The sequence below is a fragment of the Malurus melanocephalus genome, unplaced genomic scaffold, assembly GCF_030028575.1.
Source record: "Malurus melanocephalus ecotype Western Australia unplaced genomic scaffold, MMel_1.1 scaffold_12, whole genome shotgun sequence".
In the NCBI taxonomy this organism is placed as follows: Eukaryota; Metazoa; Chordata; class Aves; order Passeriformes; family Maluridae; genus Malurus; species Malurus melanocephalus.
Window position 1 is genome coordinate 4,929,712 of NW_026623244.1, and position 12,268 is coordinate 4,941,979.

General features: G+C 34.6%; 1 protein-coding gene across 3 annotated transcripts in view; it reads right to left on the reverse strand.

The window, feature by feature from the left end:
- MYOF (myoferlin) overlaps nucleotides 1–12,268 on the reverse strand; it is a 59,472-nt gene that overhangs the window by 30,263 nt on the left and 16,941 nt on the right. For 2 of the 3 annotated variants that reach the window (XM_057381243.1, XM_057381260.1), the window contains 14 exons: nucleotides 12,091–12,219; nucleotides 11,269–11,331; nucleotides 11,098–11,148; nucleotides 9,524–9,554; nucleotides 8,972–9,087; nucleotides 7,686–7,812; nucleotides 7,112–7,215; nucleotides 6,124–6,192; nucleotides 5,962–6,005; nucleotides 5,477–5,559; nucleotides 3,249–3,287; nucleotides 1,486–1,610; nucleotides 871–987; nucleotides 327–504 (listed from right to left, as the gene is read on the reverse strand). In XM_057381243.1, coding sequence (XP_057237226.1) covers nucleotides 327–504; nucleotides 871–987; nucleotides 1,486–1,610; nucleotides 3,249–3,287; nucleotides 5,477–5,559; nucleotides 5,962–6,005; nucleotides 6,124–6,192; nucleotides 7,112–7,215; nucleotides 7,686–7,812; nucleotides 8,972–9,087; nucleotides 9,524–9,554; nucleotides 11,098–11,148; nucleotides 11,269–11,331; nucleotides 12,091–12,219 — 1,276 coding nt within the window. The remainder of the gene's footprint in view (nucleotides 1–326; nucleotides 505–870; nucleotides 988–1,485; nucleotides 1,611–3,248; nucleotides 3,288–5,476; nucleotides 5,560–5,961; nucleotides 6,006–6,123; nucleotides 6,193–7,111; nucleotides 7,216–7,685; nucleotides 7,813–8,971; nucleotides 9,088–9,523; nucleotides 9,555–11,097; nucleotides 11,149–11,268; nucleotides 11,332–12,090; nucleotides 12,220–12,268) is intronic. The other variant, XM_057381252.1, reaches the window with a different exon arrangement.

Below are 12,268 nucleotides of genomic sequence, written 5' to 3' on the forward strand. Positions count from 1 at the left end.
AAAAGGAGTTATTATTTTATTCTAAATCAGATATTCAAATGGTGTTTTCTCTAGATACCTCCAAAATAATGTAATTTCTTTTCCTTGCAAATTTTTGTGTATCTAGTACATGGTCAAAAGATTTCACTGAATTCTCTCAAAATGTCATKAATAATCTCAGTAAGCTTTCAGCACTTACTCCATGCAGCTCCATCTCAAAAGCTGTGAAGAGCCACACACCCTTTTCTGCCCCATTTTCATGAAGTGTTCAATACAGCACATTCCAAAGCTATAAATTCCAAAAGACGATTTTAGAATATTTAATCCCCAAACCAGAGCATCCTTACCATCAAAAACAGCACGACTGTACTGAGTGGTTGATGCCAGGGGTTTACAGGTGGTGTCAAACTTGTTGCCATAGTTGCCAATGCTCACTTCGAACTGGATGGGCTCGCCCGTGTCCTGCAGCATCGTGGCAGAGTGAAACACAGCAGCCAAGCAGAACTTCCGTCTGCGCTGGTATTTCTACAAAAACAACCTTGTCACTGGTGTTTGAAAACATACAAAGTCATGCAAAACAATAGCAATTTCTTAAAGGAAATAGTAACTTTAATATTTTTGCTATTTTCTGAGAAGAAACCAGAAAGCAGAACATGTGTAACATATTACTGTACTTGATACTATGAAATGTTTCAAATTAACATTTCTTACTACTTCTTACTACAAGAGCACAACATTTTTGTAGCTACTACTGCTCAGCCACCAACAATCACCTCTCTCAACTTGAAGATTCAACTCTATTGTTTTGATTTTACTGAGTTAAATCACTCTAAAAACAACCAGCCAAGGCACATCTCCACTACCAACAGTGACAGTAAAACAAGGATTTACCTCAACAACCAGTAAGTCATCATTAGGAATCATTTCYAATTTTTTATTAACAGGCTTGCTTTCAGATATGGTAGATAGYTCAACCAGAATTCTCCCTCTATAAGCAACTCCTTCTCCCTGTAACATAAACACATATCAGATTAAATTTCATATATTTGCCCTAAATAGACATTTTTTCTTTGGCTGTACATGATTCTGGCTCCACTGAAGTGTTCTCAAAACTCATGCAGAGGCATGGATGTACCTATCTGAACAAGTGAAATTAAGCAGCTGGCTTTACTTAATACTAAAAATGAAAAACATATTTATGCAAACAATAAATCACACAAAGGTGAAAATTAAATTTTCACGCAAAAGTGAAAATTATCAAAACCACTGCTGCTCCTTTAAAAATACCTTAAAAATGAAAGATGTTTTTAAAATAAAATGAAATTTAATTAAAATAGGAGTGGAAAATACTATCATACCTTCCTTTTAATCTTGAATATKAAATATGATTCAAAAAGAAACAGCAAGGGGTGTGTAATGTGAAACAAAAAACATTAAAATTMATTTATTCATTGATTAAAAAGAATTGGTTTTAATTCTTTTATAAAAAACAATTAATAAACTTACCTTTCCAAAGTTTAATTCATCATAAGGGTCTGGGAATCCAGTGTATTCTCTYGGACTTCCATAGAAGTTTAGGTAACAAGGCCCAAATGTTGGTAAAAAGCCAACTTCAGTTTCTCCAGAGTTTACTAAYRGAAGACATTACCATTAWAACTTCATTAATTACCACATTGAGCCAAAAAATAATAAACATTGCTACCAAATCCGTTAGAAGAAATGTTAGATATTAGTTAGGTATTAGTAATATAAGAACACTTTATTCTCTGGATATACCATATTAATGATACCTAAGTTCCTTCTTCATTGGACACTAAATACTAATTCATGCAGCAAACTTCTCACAGAATAAAAAGAATTTATGTCCCACTCCAAATATCTGGCTTTAATTTATGTGCAAGGGTAACATGCTTTTATGCTAACAGAAAACATGTTTTGAGTAAAACAACATTTGTGATCACTTAAATGCACAGGCCAGTGATCAAGCTAAACAGACACAGAGAAGATGCACACTGTAGCAGGAAAAAAAGATGAGAAACAGGTCCTTAACCTTGCAACTGAAATCACCTGGAGTGATCTGCAGCACAGAGAGGGATGCACTTCCTTCTCACAGGAAAAGAARGCTGAGGTAAGACAGTGACAGTAAAGGGTTATGCCTTGCATGACTCTGCCAYTACTGAGTGACACAAATGGACAGTAAAAGTGAACGTGATGTCTTGATGTAATTCTCTGCCAACACAAAGTCATGTATAATCTGCACAATATAAAATAAAGATCTGCAGTTCTCTGTTTTGCATTTGGATACTTCCATATCCTTACATCTGAATCAGAAACAGTTCAGTATTTGAATGAAAAAAAAATTGTTGGAATAATATTCAAATTTTAAAAAGTTCTAACACTGAATTGCTCACATCATATCTCAGTATGACTAGATTTAAATGCAGATGTATTAAATTATTACATTCACTTCTAACCGATGCTAATAAATTAAACAGAATCTAGATTTTAAAACATTTAGAGAAACAAAAAACCCTCTTCCAAAACTGGAATAAAAATAATTTATTTTCTATATTTTTTGCATTTAAAATTCAACTGTTTACTTTTAGGTTAACAATCATGTACAAAAAAAGTGACTCTGAGAAATTATTTCAGCCTTTAACTTAATATTACTTTATTAAGAAAGAAAGATAGTAAATAAAGTATTGTGTGGATGAATATTGGTTACCTTTCAACTGCATCCTCTTGTATTTATTTCTCACTATTTAAATATTTACCRTAAAGTCTTTCAAAACTGGATGACAACCTAGACAGTTACAGAAAAAGTCGTCTGTCCAGGTAGTAGCAGAAGCAGATTTTATCTTCCAGATTTTGTTTATATAGCTTGTTAAGCATAAGCAAAACAGCCACTAATTATTTTAGGCAGTTATTTACTTTTGCAAGGCTCTGCAGGTGCAAATATACTTGTAATATTGTAGCTAAGTTAAAAATTTCAAGCCATTGTTAGACTAAGCACTTTGTAATTGAAGCCACTACTHGCTCATCTCTAACACACAGCTTGAAGCACAAGCCAAACAGAAATATTTTCAAACCAGTTCCATTGCCAAAACTGATTTATAGAGTTAGTTATGTCTGATACTCTTGAATCACAATGGTGAAATCTTTTAGACAAACAATTATTAAAAAATATTTTTAAGCTGATGGAGTATCTTAGGCGATATTCTTTAGTTTGGGCAAYGGAACACAAATCAGTAACAGGTGAAGATATAAACCTTCATATGATGAAGCCCCTGTTTCCGAAGATGAAAAATCTATATTATGAAAAGAGAAGTAGTTATAGGACAAATGACAACAGCATTTCAAAAAACCACATATCACAAAGCAATCTCCTTTTAAATAAAGCTGAAGGCCTGAGAAAAAGTAAGGTCCGTGTGGGCTAGAATTTTGCTTCCTGGTTAATATGTGACAGTATTACTCTTCTCTACAAATTCCAAAGGAAAAAGCCCAGCCTATATCTGACAAATTGTCTTGCTTTTATGCTTCTTTTCCAGCTTTGTACAGTTCTCCTCCATGCAAAATACAGATTTCTTTTTAAAATGACTTCTAAAATCTTAAGAATGTTTTTAAAACCCATTACATTTCAGGGTCCCTTAAAGAATCTGCATTTACATTTACTGAGGACCAGAGAAGTTCAGTTTCACAATCCTTTAGAAACCAGAACAGGCTCCAGGCACAGCACTAACTAGAAGATAACAGAAATGGCTGTTCCAATGTCAGTGCCTCAGCAGACGGACAAACTAAATTAATCTCCCCAGTTACCCCATGCTTGGGTTTGAAGTGTAAATGTGCTGTGACTCAGCTGCAGTTCAAGATAAACACTGATATGGGGACAACAAGTGATCTCTCTCCAGCTGAATTTTCCCCAACAGCCCAACCCTTCTGTCTTGGATTTCCCATTGCCTTTTTCTTTTGCTTCTGGCTGTGCATGGGATATACAAAAAGAATGCTTGCATGAAGCTTTACTTCAACAGCAGCTCTTCTAAGAGGACTTTGTCATAAGCTTTATGTGACTTAAAATACAGTTTCATCCAATTCTTGCCTCAAGTCACTATAGGATTGGAGCCACTAACTTGGTTTTTAAACACCTGATATAGCCACCAACTTAAGGACAAATTGGTCTATCTCAGACAAGTACATATCATATCGATTTTATAAACACAACAGAAAAAATCAGTAATTTAGATTGTTATTGCATCAATGCTGAAAATTGTTTTGAGACAGTGTCCTTCGAACTAGTGTGGCAGGTCAGATAAATACATACTAAACCTATTTAGCCTTGGGCTTTACAGTTCTGTATAGACAACTAATATGCCAAATTATGTTCATTAAAAAGATAAAACTTTTTTTTCTGGCAAGTTAACACAGAATTCCAGTCCTGGARCTGGCTCAATTGTATCCTGCTATAAAAAGAGGTGATTGTAGATATAGATCACAAAGAAATCAATGATCACAAGTTTATATTAGAATATAAATGTAACAGGATTTTTTCCTAATTTTTCCAAAATATTGGCACAAAAAGTATTTCTTATAATATTATGAAGAGGAGTTTTATTACAAAGCAATTTTCCAACGGGAACAATATGTTAGGCACCTCGTATCTTGTTTAATTTGTTTTCTTGCAATTAATCAGTATTGGGTTTCAGCTGTATATATCCATAGCTGTCTCTACTGATTGAAGCACATAGTCTTCATTCTAATTAATTCTAATTAATTCTAACCTGCAATCATAGCAGTACAATCAAAAGCAGGATTACTAAGTAGGAATACGGAACACTCCTGCAAGGAGATGCAGTGCCTGCTTCTAATGAGCTACTGATCAGAGCAAAGACTGGCCCAAGCTCTCCCTGCATCTGAAAGCAGCCTTGTAGCGTGCAGGAAGTGAGACTGTGGTTCTAGGCATTTCCTTTAGGCCTTCTATTCCACAGCTTTTGGGTTCTCTTCCCAGAAATAGAAGAGATGCTCTTATCAGGTAGCAAAAGGAGCTTGGTTATCAGTGTCCAAAGAAGTGGTTCTGAAGCAGTGACTCCAGATTATCTTGAAATTAAATGTTCTATTGAGCATCTAAGTAAATTTGGATATCTTACCCATGGTAAATTGTGATATCACATAGTTTTCTGAATTTGGGAAAGTACACACAAATTTACTTAGTTCATTAACTTACATCTATACATATATGTACATGTATATGTAAATAAAAGAGAAATAAATCTTGAATTACTGCTATTTCCATGATGATGTGGTTTAGTCATTAAATTTTAATAYTTTACTTTGAAAAGTCCCATATAATATTTCCCAGAAGCACTGTTTTGAAAACTTTGGAAACAGATAATCTTGTTGCCAGGGAACTGAGGGAACTATAGATAAATATACTTCCTTAGAACACTGATATTTGCCATTCTTTGTAACATAAGAGTGTATATTATACACATTGCTCAGTTACCTTCAACCTCTCCTCCAGAAGACGCAATTTTTGAGAGACTTAAATATGTTGTTCCCACKACATCATTTTTTGTAAGACGATCCCTACAAAAAAGAAAAAAAAATATTTCATTTAAATACAAAGCTGGTCCTCATACAGAAGCAAGCTACTAGTACACACATTTTCTACACCTGAAATGCTTCAATATTACTAAAAAAGACAGTAATGACTAGTTACAAAAGTGGGCTGTAGACCATGAATAAGTCACCTGACTTATCTATCACCTGACTTAAACTACCATTAAACAGTGACAGTGCTTAGTTCTCTGCACAAAATGAAAAATAACTTTATGTTACAATAATCAGATCTGATAAAGAAACCATAAAGGTACTTAAACACTTGCTTAAATAGTCTCATAGACTGGAAAAAACCTCACATCTGTAGAATCAGACTTCACTTAATATCATTTACCTTGTTTAGTAATTTGATTAAAGGTCATAACTCACCAGTCAACAACTGAWAGTTTTATTTTCTCACACATGGAGGGAAACTGAAAAGAAGAGCAATGAAAGTAAAATAACTCATTACTTTTTTCACCTCTGTAATGTCAATGCCCTGAATTCCAAAAGAATGGCTGCTTACAACAGAAACAAGGGTTAAAAACTGACCTTGATTTGAAGATAAATAATTTGATTCCACTCTGGATTAGCATTTTTCTCAATTATATTTGTGCAAACCTGCAAAATTTGAAATMAAATACACAACACATCAAAGACAAAACAGACAAAAAAGTATTTACTAGCTATGATTTAGGACACATCATCATCTGACTGGAAAAATTAGGGGTAGTGGTAAATGAATCCTGGGTTTATGGTGCAATGAGCCACTGATGCTCCATGAGCTTTCCACTGATTACTGCTAGAGTAATCTGCATATGCAGCATTAATGACTTTTGGAAGGAAAAGAAAATATTGAAACAGAGTTTAAACACAAAATTGGAGTTACCCTAGTTTATATTTTCACTAGCTACAATTAAATKAAATTATTCAAGTTATTTCTACAAGCTGCAATTTAACGTGCTTTTATCACAGCAGTGAAATCAGATTAAGGAAYGACTTGATTCCAGCTTTCTTTAGGCAGATTTTAGAGTAGATGAAGAATACATTGTATGGGAGAGGTTGTATTATTTGTTAGTCATGTCTTCCAAAGATCTTCTACATCACTGGGTGTGCCAACTTTACTATTAGCATATTAAATAACTGACCAAAAAATTGACTAGCAATGAATGTAAGTTGTGCAGTTGTGCTCCAGATCAAAGTTGGCATTCAAAGGAGCACATTATTATTTAAATGTACAAATGCCGCTAATCTGTTCAGAAAGATTTGTACCGTCAATTACTAAAAGCAATCAGGAACACCTAATAGGCAAGCARTCTGAAATATGTCAGTTCCAGCCTTTAGTCATACATTCCTTTTATTAGTCATCAGTTTTACACCCTTTCTATTGTACCTTGAAGTCTGTCATTTTACAAAGGGAACTTTTTCACAGTTTTTTTATTTCTGTAATGCCAGTGAACTTAAAAATTCAKATTGGCACATGAAATCTGTTCTTAGGGCTACAATTAGAATACAAAGGTTCAAGTATTTACTAAATTACCTTTTTCCCAGCAAAAGAAACTTCTACAAATGGATCTACCAGGTTTTTCTTGTCTGCTTCTCCTCCAAATATTTCCTTGACAGTCTGTGCAAAAGCGTCATCCACTGGAGAGGTGTCAAAGATTAAATTAAGATGGTTGGTTGTTTATTACTACTACTATTGTTGCTGCTATTATTATCATTATTWTTATTCTTAAATAATAAAATGCCCATTACAGTCTTACCAAAATCAATGACCTTACAGATCTAGGAAGGGTGAAGTCTAACCTGATAAACAAAGTTCYGAAGTATTGCAGGTAAAAATTAAGAATTTAGGCTTAGGAGCARTTTTAAGAATACAGATTTTTCAAACATCATAAGAAGTGCTGATGTGCTCCTGGATTTAAAGGAATCACTGTATTTGAAAAACATTACACATGTATTTGTAGACATTGCCGTTTGTAGGCAGAGATATAGGTGAGAAAATATGCTGGTAAGGGATAAAAAGTCATCTGTATTCTATTCTGAACAGCTAGCACAGCTATTTCTAATGCTAACCAAATGCACTGATGGACAGCTAGGGGGAAGCTCCATACTTTGTGGAATGTCCTCAGCTCTGTAGATTTTGAGAAGGAAGGTGACCCATCGAAGTGCAATYCCAGCAGGTAATAGAAGATTGCTCTCCACATCATCGCTTTCATTATCTCTCTCCCTTTTTTCAACCTGTTGGGGGATACAGTAGTAGACAAGAAAGACAGGGTAATATACAGAATTAGAATTAAGGTGATTAGTTAAACTGGTGCCCACAACATTCTTTATAAAGAAGACTGTTGATGGTTTCATTACGAAAAATGAGACTATCAAATTATCAAGCCACAAAAATTTACTTATAGCTAAACTATTTTACCTTTAATTTTATCTCTAAAGTACTCAATTGCAGGAGCCCAGTATAATCACATTTTCAAAATCATCATCATCAGACAAAGATAATTTTTTGATGATGCATGTACAATGCCAGCTTCATGCAGATTTCTTACCCATCTCAATATAAGACATCTTACTATAGGTAGAAATGGCTTGCAACTCTGATATAATTTACCAGAATTTACTGCTTCCTCATTTAAAAATAAACACACCACAAATAACTAGGCATCCTTGTCATTTCTAGAACCATGAGGACAGAAGAGAGGAAGAGTTGATACGGAACTAAAAGGAAATCTCCCATGGTTCTGGGGACCGCATTACATTTAACTAAGGAGTACCAGTATGTAAAAATCTCAGGCCGGAAGAACAGCAGGACTTAACTGCAGACAATGGTCAGGTAAGAAAAGCATTACAAGAAAAAAACGCTTGTTTTCACCTTGACAGAACAGCAGACAGTGAAGGACTGGATTGTTAAAACTACACACTGCCTTCAAATTGCTTGTGCCTGATTTGTAATTATTGAGGGGCCTGATTTTCACCAGGAAAAATTTGGAGCTTTCTGGTACTCAGATTTCTCTATGGGCTTGTCGATGTTATGTAGTGGTAGAGACGTTCCTGACTTAGCCCTGGAACTGGTATCAGTGGTACTCTGACTGCTCAACTGCACTAAGGAGAATGACATGTTGGCTTGCATGCAAAACCAGGCTCACACATCTCTGCTTCCAGTTTGTGAAGGGGTATCCACAAATGGTAGAGGCTGCTTAATGGAGCAGAATAACAAAATAAGCTTTGAGTTARCCACTTAGCACAGGATGTCCTTGAAACCACTTGTAAATTCTGTCTTACTTAAAAATACTGCTCACAGAGCAAATTATACAGTGTTAAAAGAATACTGGGGGGACTTAAATAAATATCCTTAGAGTGGAGATGGGAAGAAAAACATTTAAATTAAACTTACGGGTGGCTCATCTCCAGTTCCCAGGACAAACATGCTGACTTTCATATAGCCTTTGGCGCCTGAATTTGTGTCTTCAGGATCACTCAGCAAAAGCCATTTTCTCATGACTGCATGGCCTGAAATAAAACAAACATCACCACTGGCCCCAGTAATATCTATTACAAAATGTAATATCTATTACATCATATAAGCAGTCAGCTATTTCAAAAGTGTGCTTTATCTTAATTATTCAACAAAATTTATTCTGTCTCAGACAGGTTTCAATAGTGCCTTGCTAAGCAARAAATCTAGTGTTAATCTATTTTGGCATACTAATTCAGGAACACAGTTATCAAAAATTTTTGCACTGTGTTTCAAATTTTAGGTCTTTGATAAAAAAGGGGCTTATAGTTCATCTTATATTCACTGAAAGAGTTATATATTGTTGGATTTTTTCAWGTTAATACTAAAGCAGCAAACTTAAATAAAGTTACATTAAGTTTCTTCTTTTACTTTAGTAATTTAATGAATATTTCAACTTGTAGTTTCAAGAAAAGAAGTTTTATTACTCACCAGGCTCATCATAAACATAGCCAATGTCAATCTGAAAAAAGATGAAAGGCATTACCTCTGAAGAAATACCAAAACAGAAAAATGGTTGAGCAACTCCCCCCATGTTTTTCATGGGCTACATTTTTCTACATTGTTCTCTTGTTACAAACAGAAGACAGTTTATATAGAATATTACTAGGAGGAGAAAGGGAAAATGCCTTACATTGAAAATGGAGGAATTTTGAATGGATACAGCAGCCAAAAAGAAGATGCAAGAAAAGATGCATTAGAATAACACAAGTAGTTATTTTCTTCTTTTCTTGGATCCCCAGCTTTTTCATTTATCAGACACACAAGATGGGGCTGAATTACTGTTTCTTGAATTCCATATCTTCACCCATTATTTTATGTTCAAACAGGCTTTTCAGAACACTTCTGTTTGTATTTCTTGCTCAACATCTCATCCTTCAGTTCCAGAAGTGAAACTTGTTTTTTTAATGAATAATTTCCTTTTTTTTTTATTAAGAACATGACCATTTCTTTCCCCCACAAGATTGCACATATGCTATGATTATATTCATTGTGTCAGATTTCAAACATGTTCAGGAATGTAAGTATGTTTGCTCATGGCAATTGAGGCCAGTATTCCTTGCAGGTAAAGTCTGAAAGGGTAATTCTCTAGACARAATTACCCTTGCGGTTTCCTCTTGGAATGTGTGCCTGCAGGAACAGAAAGTAGCTGAGGGATGTGCTGTCACCTGCTTAGTGAATAATCAATCTTCCACAGAGCAATACAGCACTGACTGACTCACTAGAAAGCACAAAGGAAAAAGCAGGGAGAAGCAAAAGCAACCAGTTTTGTGGCTGAAAGTGTTTAATTTAGAAAAGAGTACCCTTMTCCATTTGCATATTTTTGTAAAAAGCTGGTCTAGGGACCTATCAAATTTATGCAGTGCCAAATAAGCAACAGCCAACACTGATACTGGAAGAGGTGTAACAAAGGATCTCAGCAGGCACTGCAATTGCCATGGGAATTCTTGGCATATATCTGCTTCTCAATGTTGACCATAACAACTCCAAAAAAAGACAATCTCACTAATATCAAAACCACTGAATCTACTKTAACTAAGTGAATTTTCCACCATTGCTTTTCCTTACGTTCTCACCAAAGCAACACCTTTCCACATAATTTGAGAATATGTATCTTTATGCCACCATACATATCACTATTCTGCCTAATAGCTACCTAGTAAAATAATCACTTCAAACCCTACCTCATACCAAATAATCATTCAACCTACAAAAGAAAAAAAAGTTACCTGGATGTAAATTAGAGCACTTGGTATATAAACCACACAATTGTCTTTAACAAAACTTTTTCTTCTACTGAAATAAAAAACTGGTTACTAGTGCTTTGAGCAAATGGCTCAAAATGCTCAAAATTAAATGCTTAAAAAATWGCATGAGAAGCAAGGAATCATCAGGTAATTCTTTGGCCCCATGAAAAAGAAGAATAAATTGAAACATTTAAAACCAGTACTTAAAAAATTTCTCCCATTTTATTTAATTTAGTCCTGTGATTACTTCATACTGACCTTAAATTCACCCATTAGACAGTCTGCTCGAAGAGAGTGAGAATCATACACCTGGAAAGACAGATGAGCTTGAAACAGGAATGTTCCTAAACAAYATGGTGAAATGGTGAAATAGTCAGAGGATGCTACAGGCATCCAGCAGCCTTGTGAAAATGCACTGTTTTCTCTTACCCGAATGCTGACTGTTTCATCAAGCAGCTCTAAAGGTGTCATGTGGACATTGTAGAAAAATATCTGTCAACGTAAAAACAAACAAAAATTCCCTGATTCAAAATGACAAACACATAATTATCTGAACATAAAAAGTAAAARCAATATTTTAACAGACGTGAAGAATGCTCGATACAGTACTTTCACCTTGCCTCCTTGCTRGACATATGATGTGATAATGTAGTGAGGAATGAAAAACTGAATTTAGTAAATTGACTCAGTACAAAATGGCATGGCAATCAAAACTCCCATTTGAGCAAATGCAATCAGTATAACTGTGCTGCAAACTTTCAGCCCTTCCCTTTGCTCCTTTCTCTGCATTCCATATTTTTCTCAGGGGAACAACTTCAGAAACTATAAAGGTTGTTCATTTTCCAGGACATTAAATCTTGGTCTATTCATCTCTGTTACAGTTGTCAGAGGCCTTGTTTAGGGCTAGTGGTGACAGTGATTGTAATGATTTGAAATTTTCAAATTCAAGGCCATAAGAATAAATCTGATAGTTTGACAGCATGAAGATAAATATGCACTTTATTAGCTTATTTGTTTTCATAATATATCATGCCTCACTAAGTCTGGTCTTTGATCTCAGCTATATTCCAGTCAGTATTTCATACAACAAAATGTAAGCATGGTCCCTCCYATTCCAGTTTTAGACTACTATGGATATTGAGACAGCCTTGGAATTCTTACAATTAATTKGTAATATTAAAAGTTGTAGTAACTATTTTTCTACATTTGACAGCCTCAACACTTCAGCTAGAATGTTCTTACACCACTTACTTCATCAAAAAATGGGTTATTTCCTCTTTTGATTCTTGTTCGGTGTGTCTGACCACAAACATGAACTTTGACTACTGGTTTTATGTTATTTCCAGGCAACTGACGACCTTCAATGATTCTAACACGAATCTGAAAAAAATTCAAATATTTGTATTAATTAATCCTCCATATTATCTAT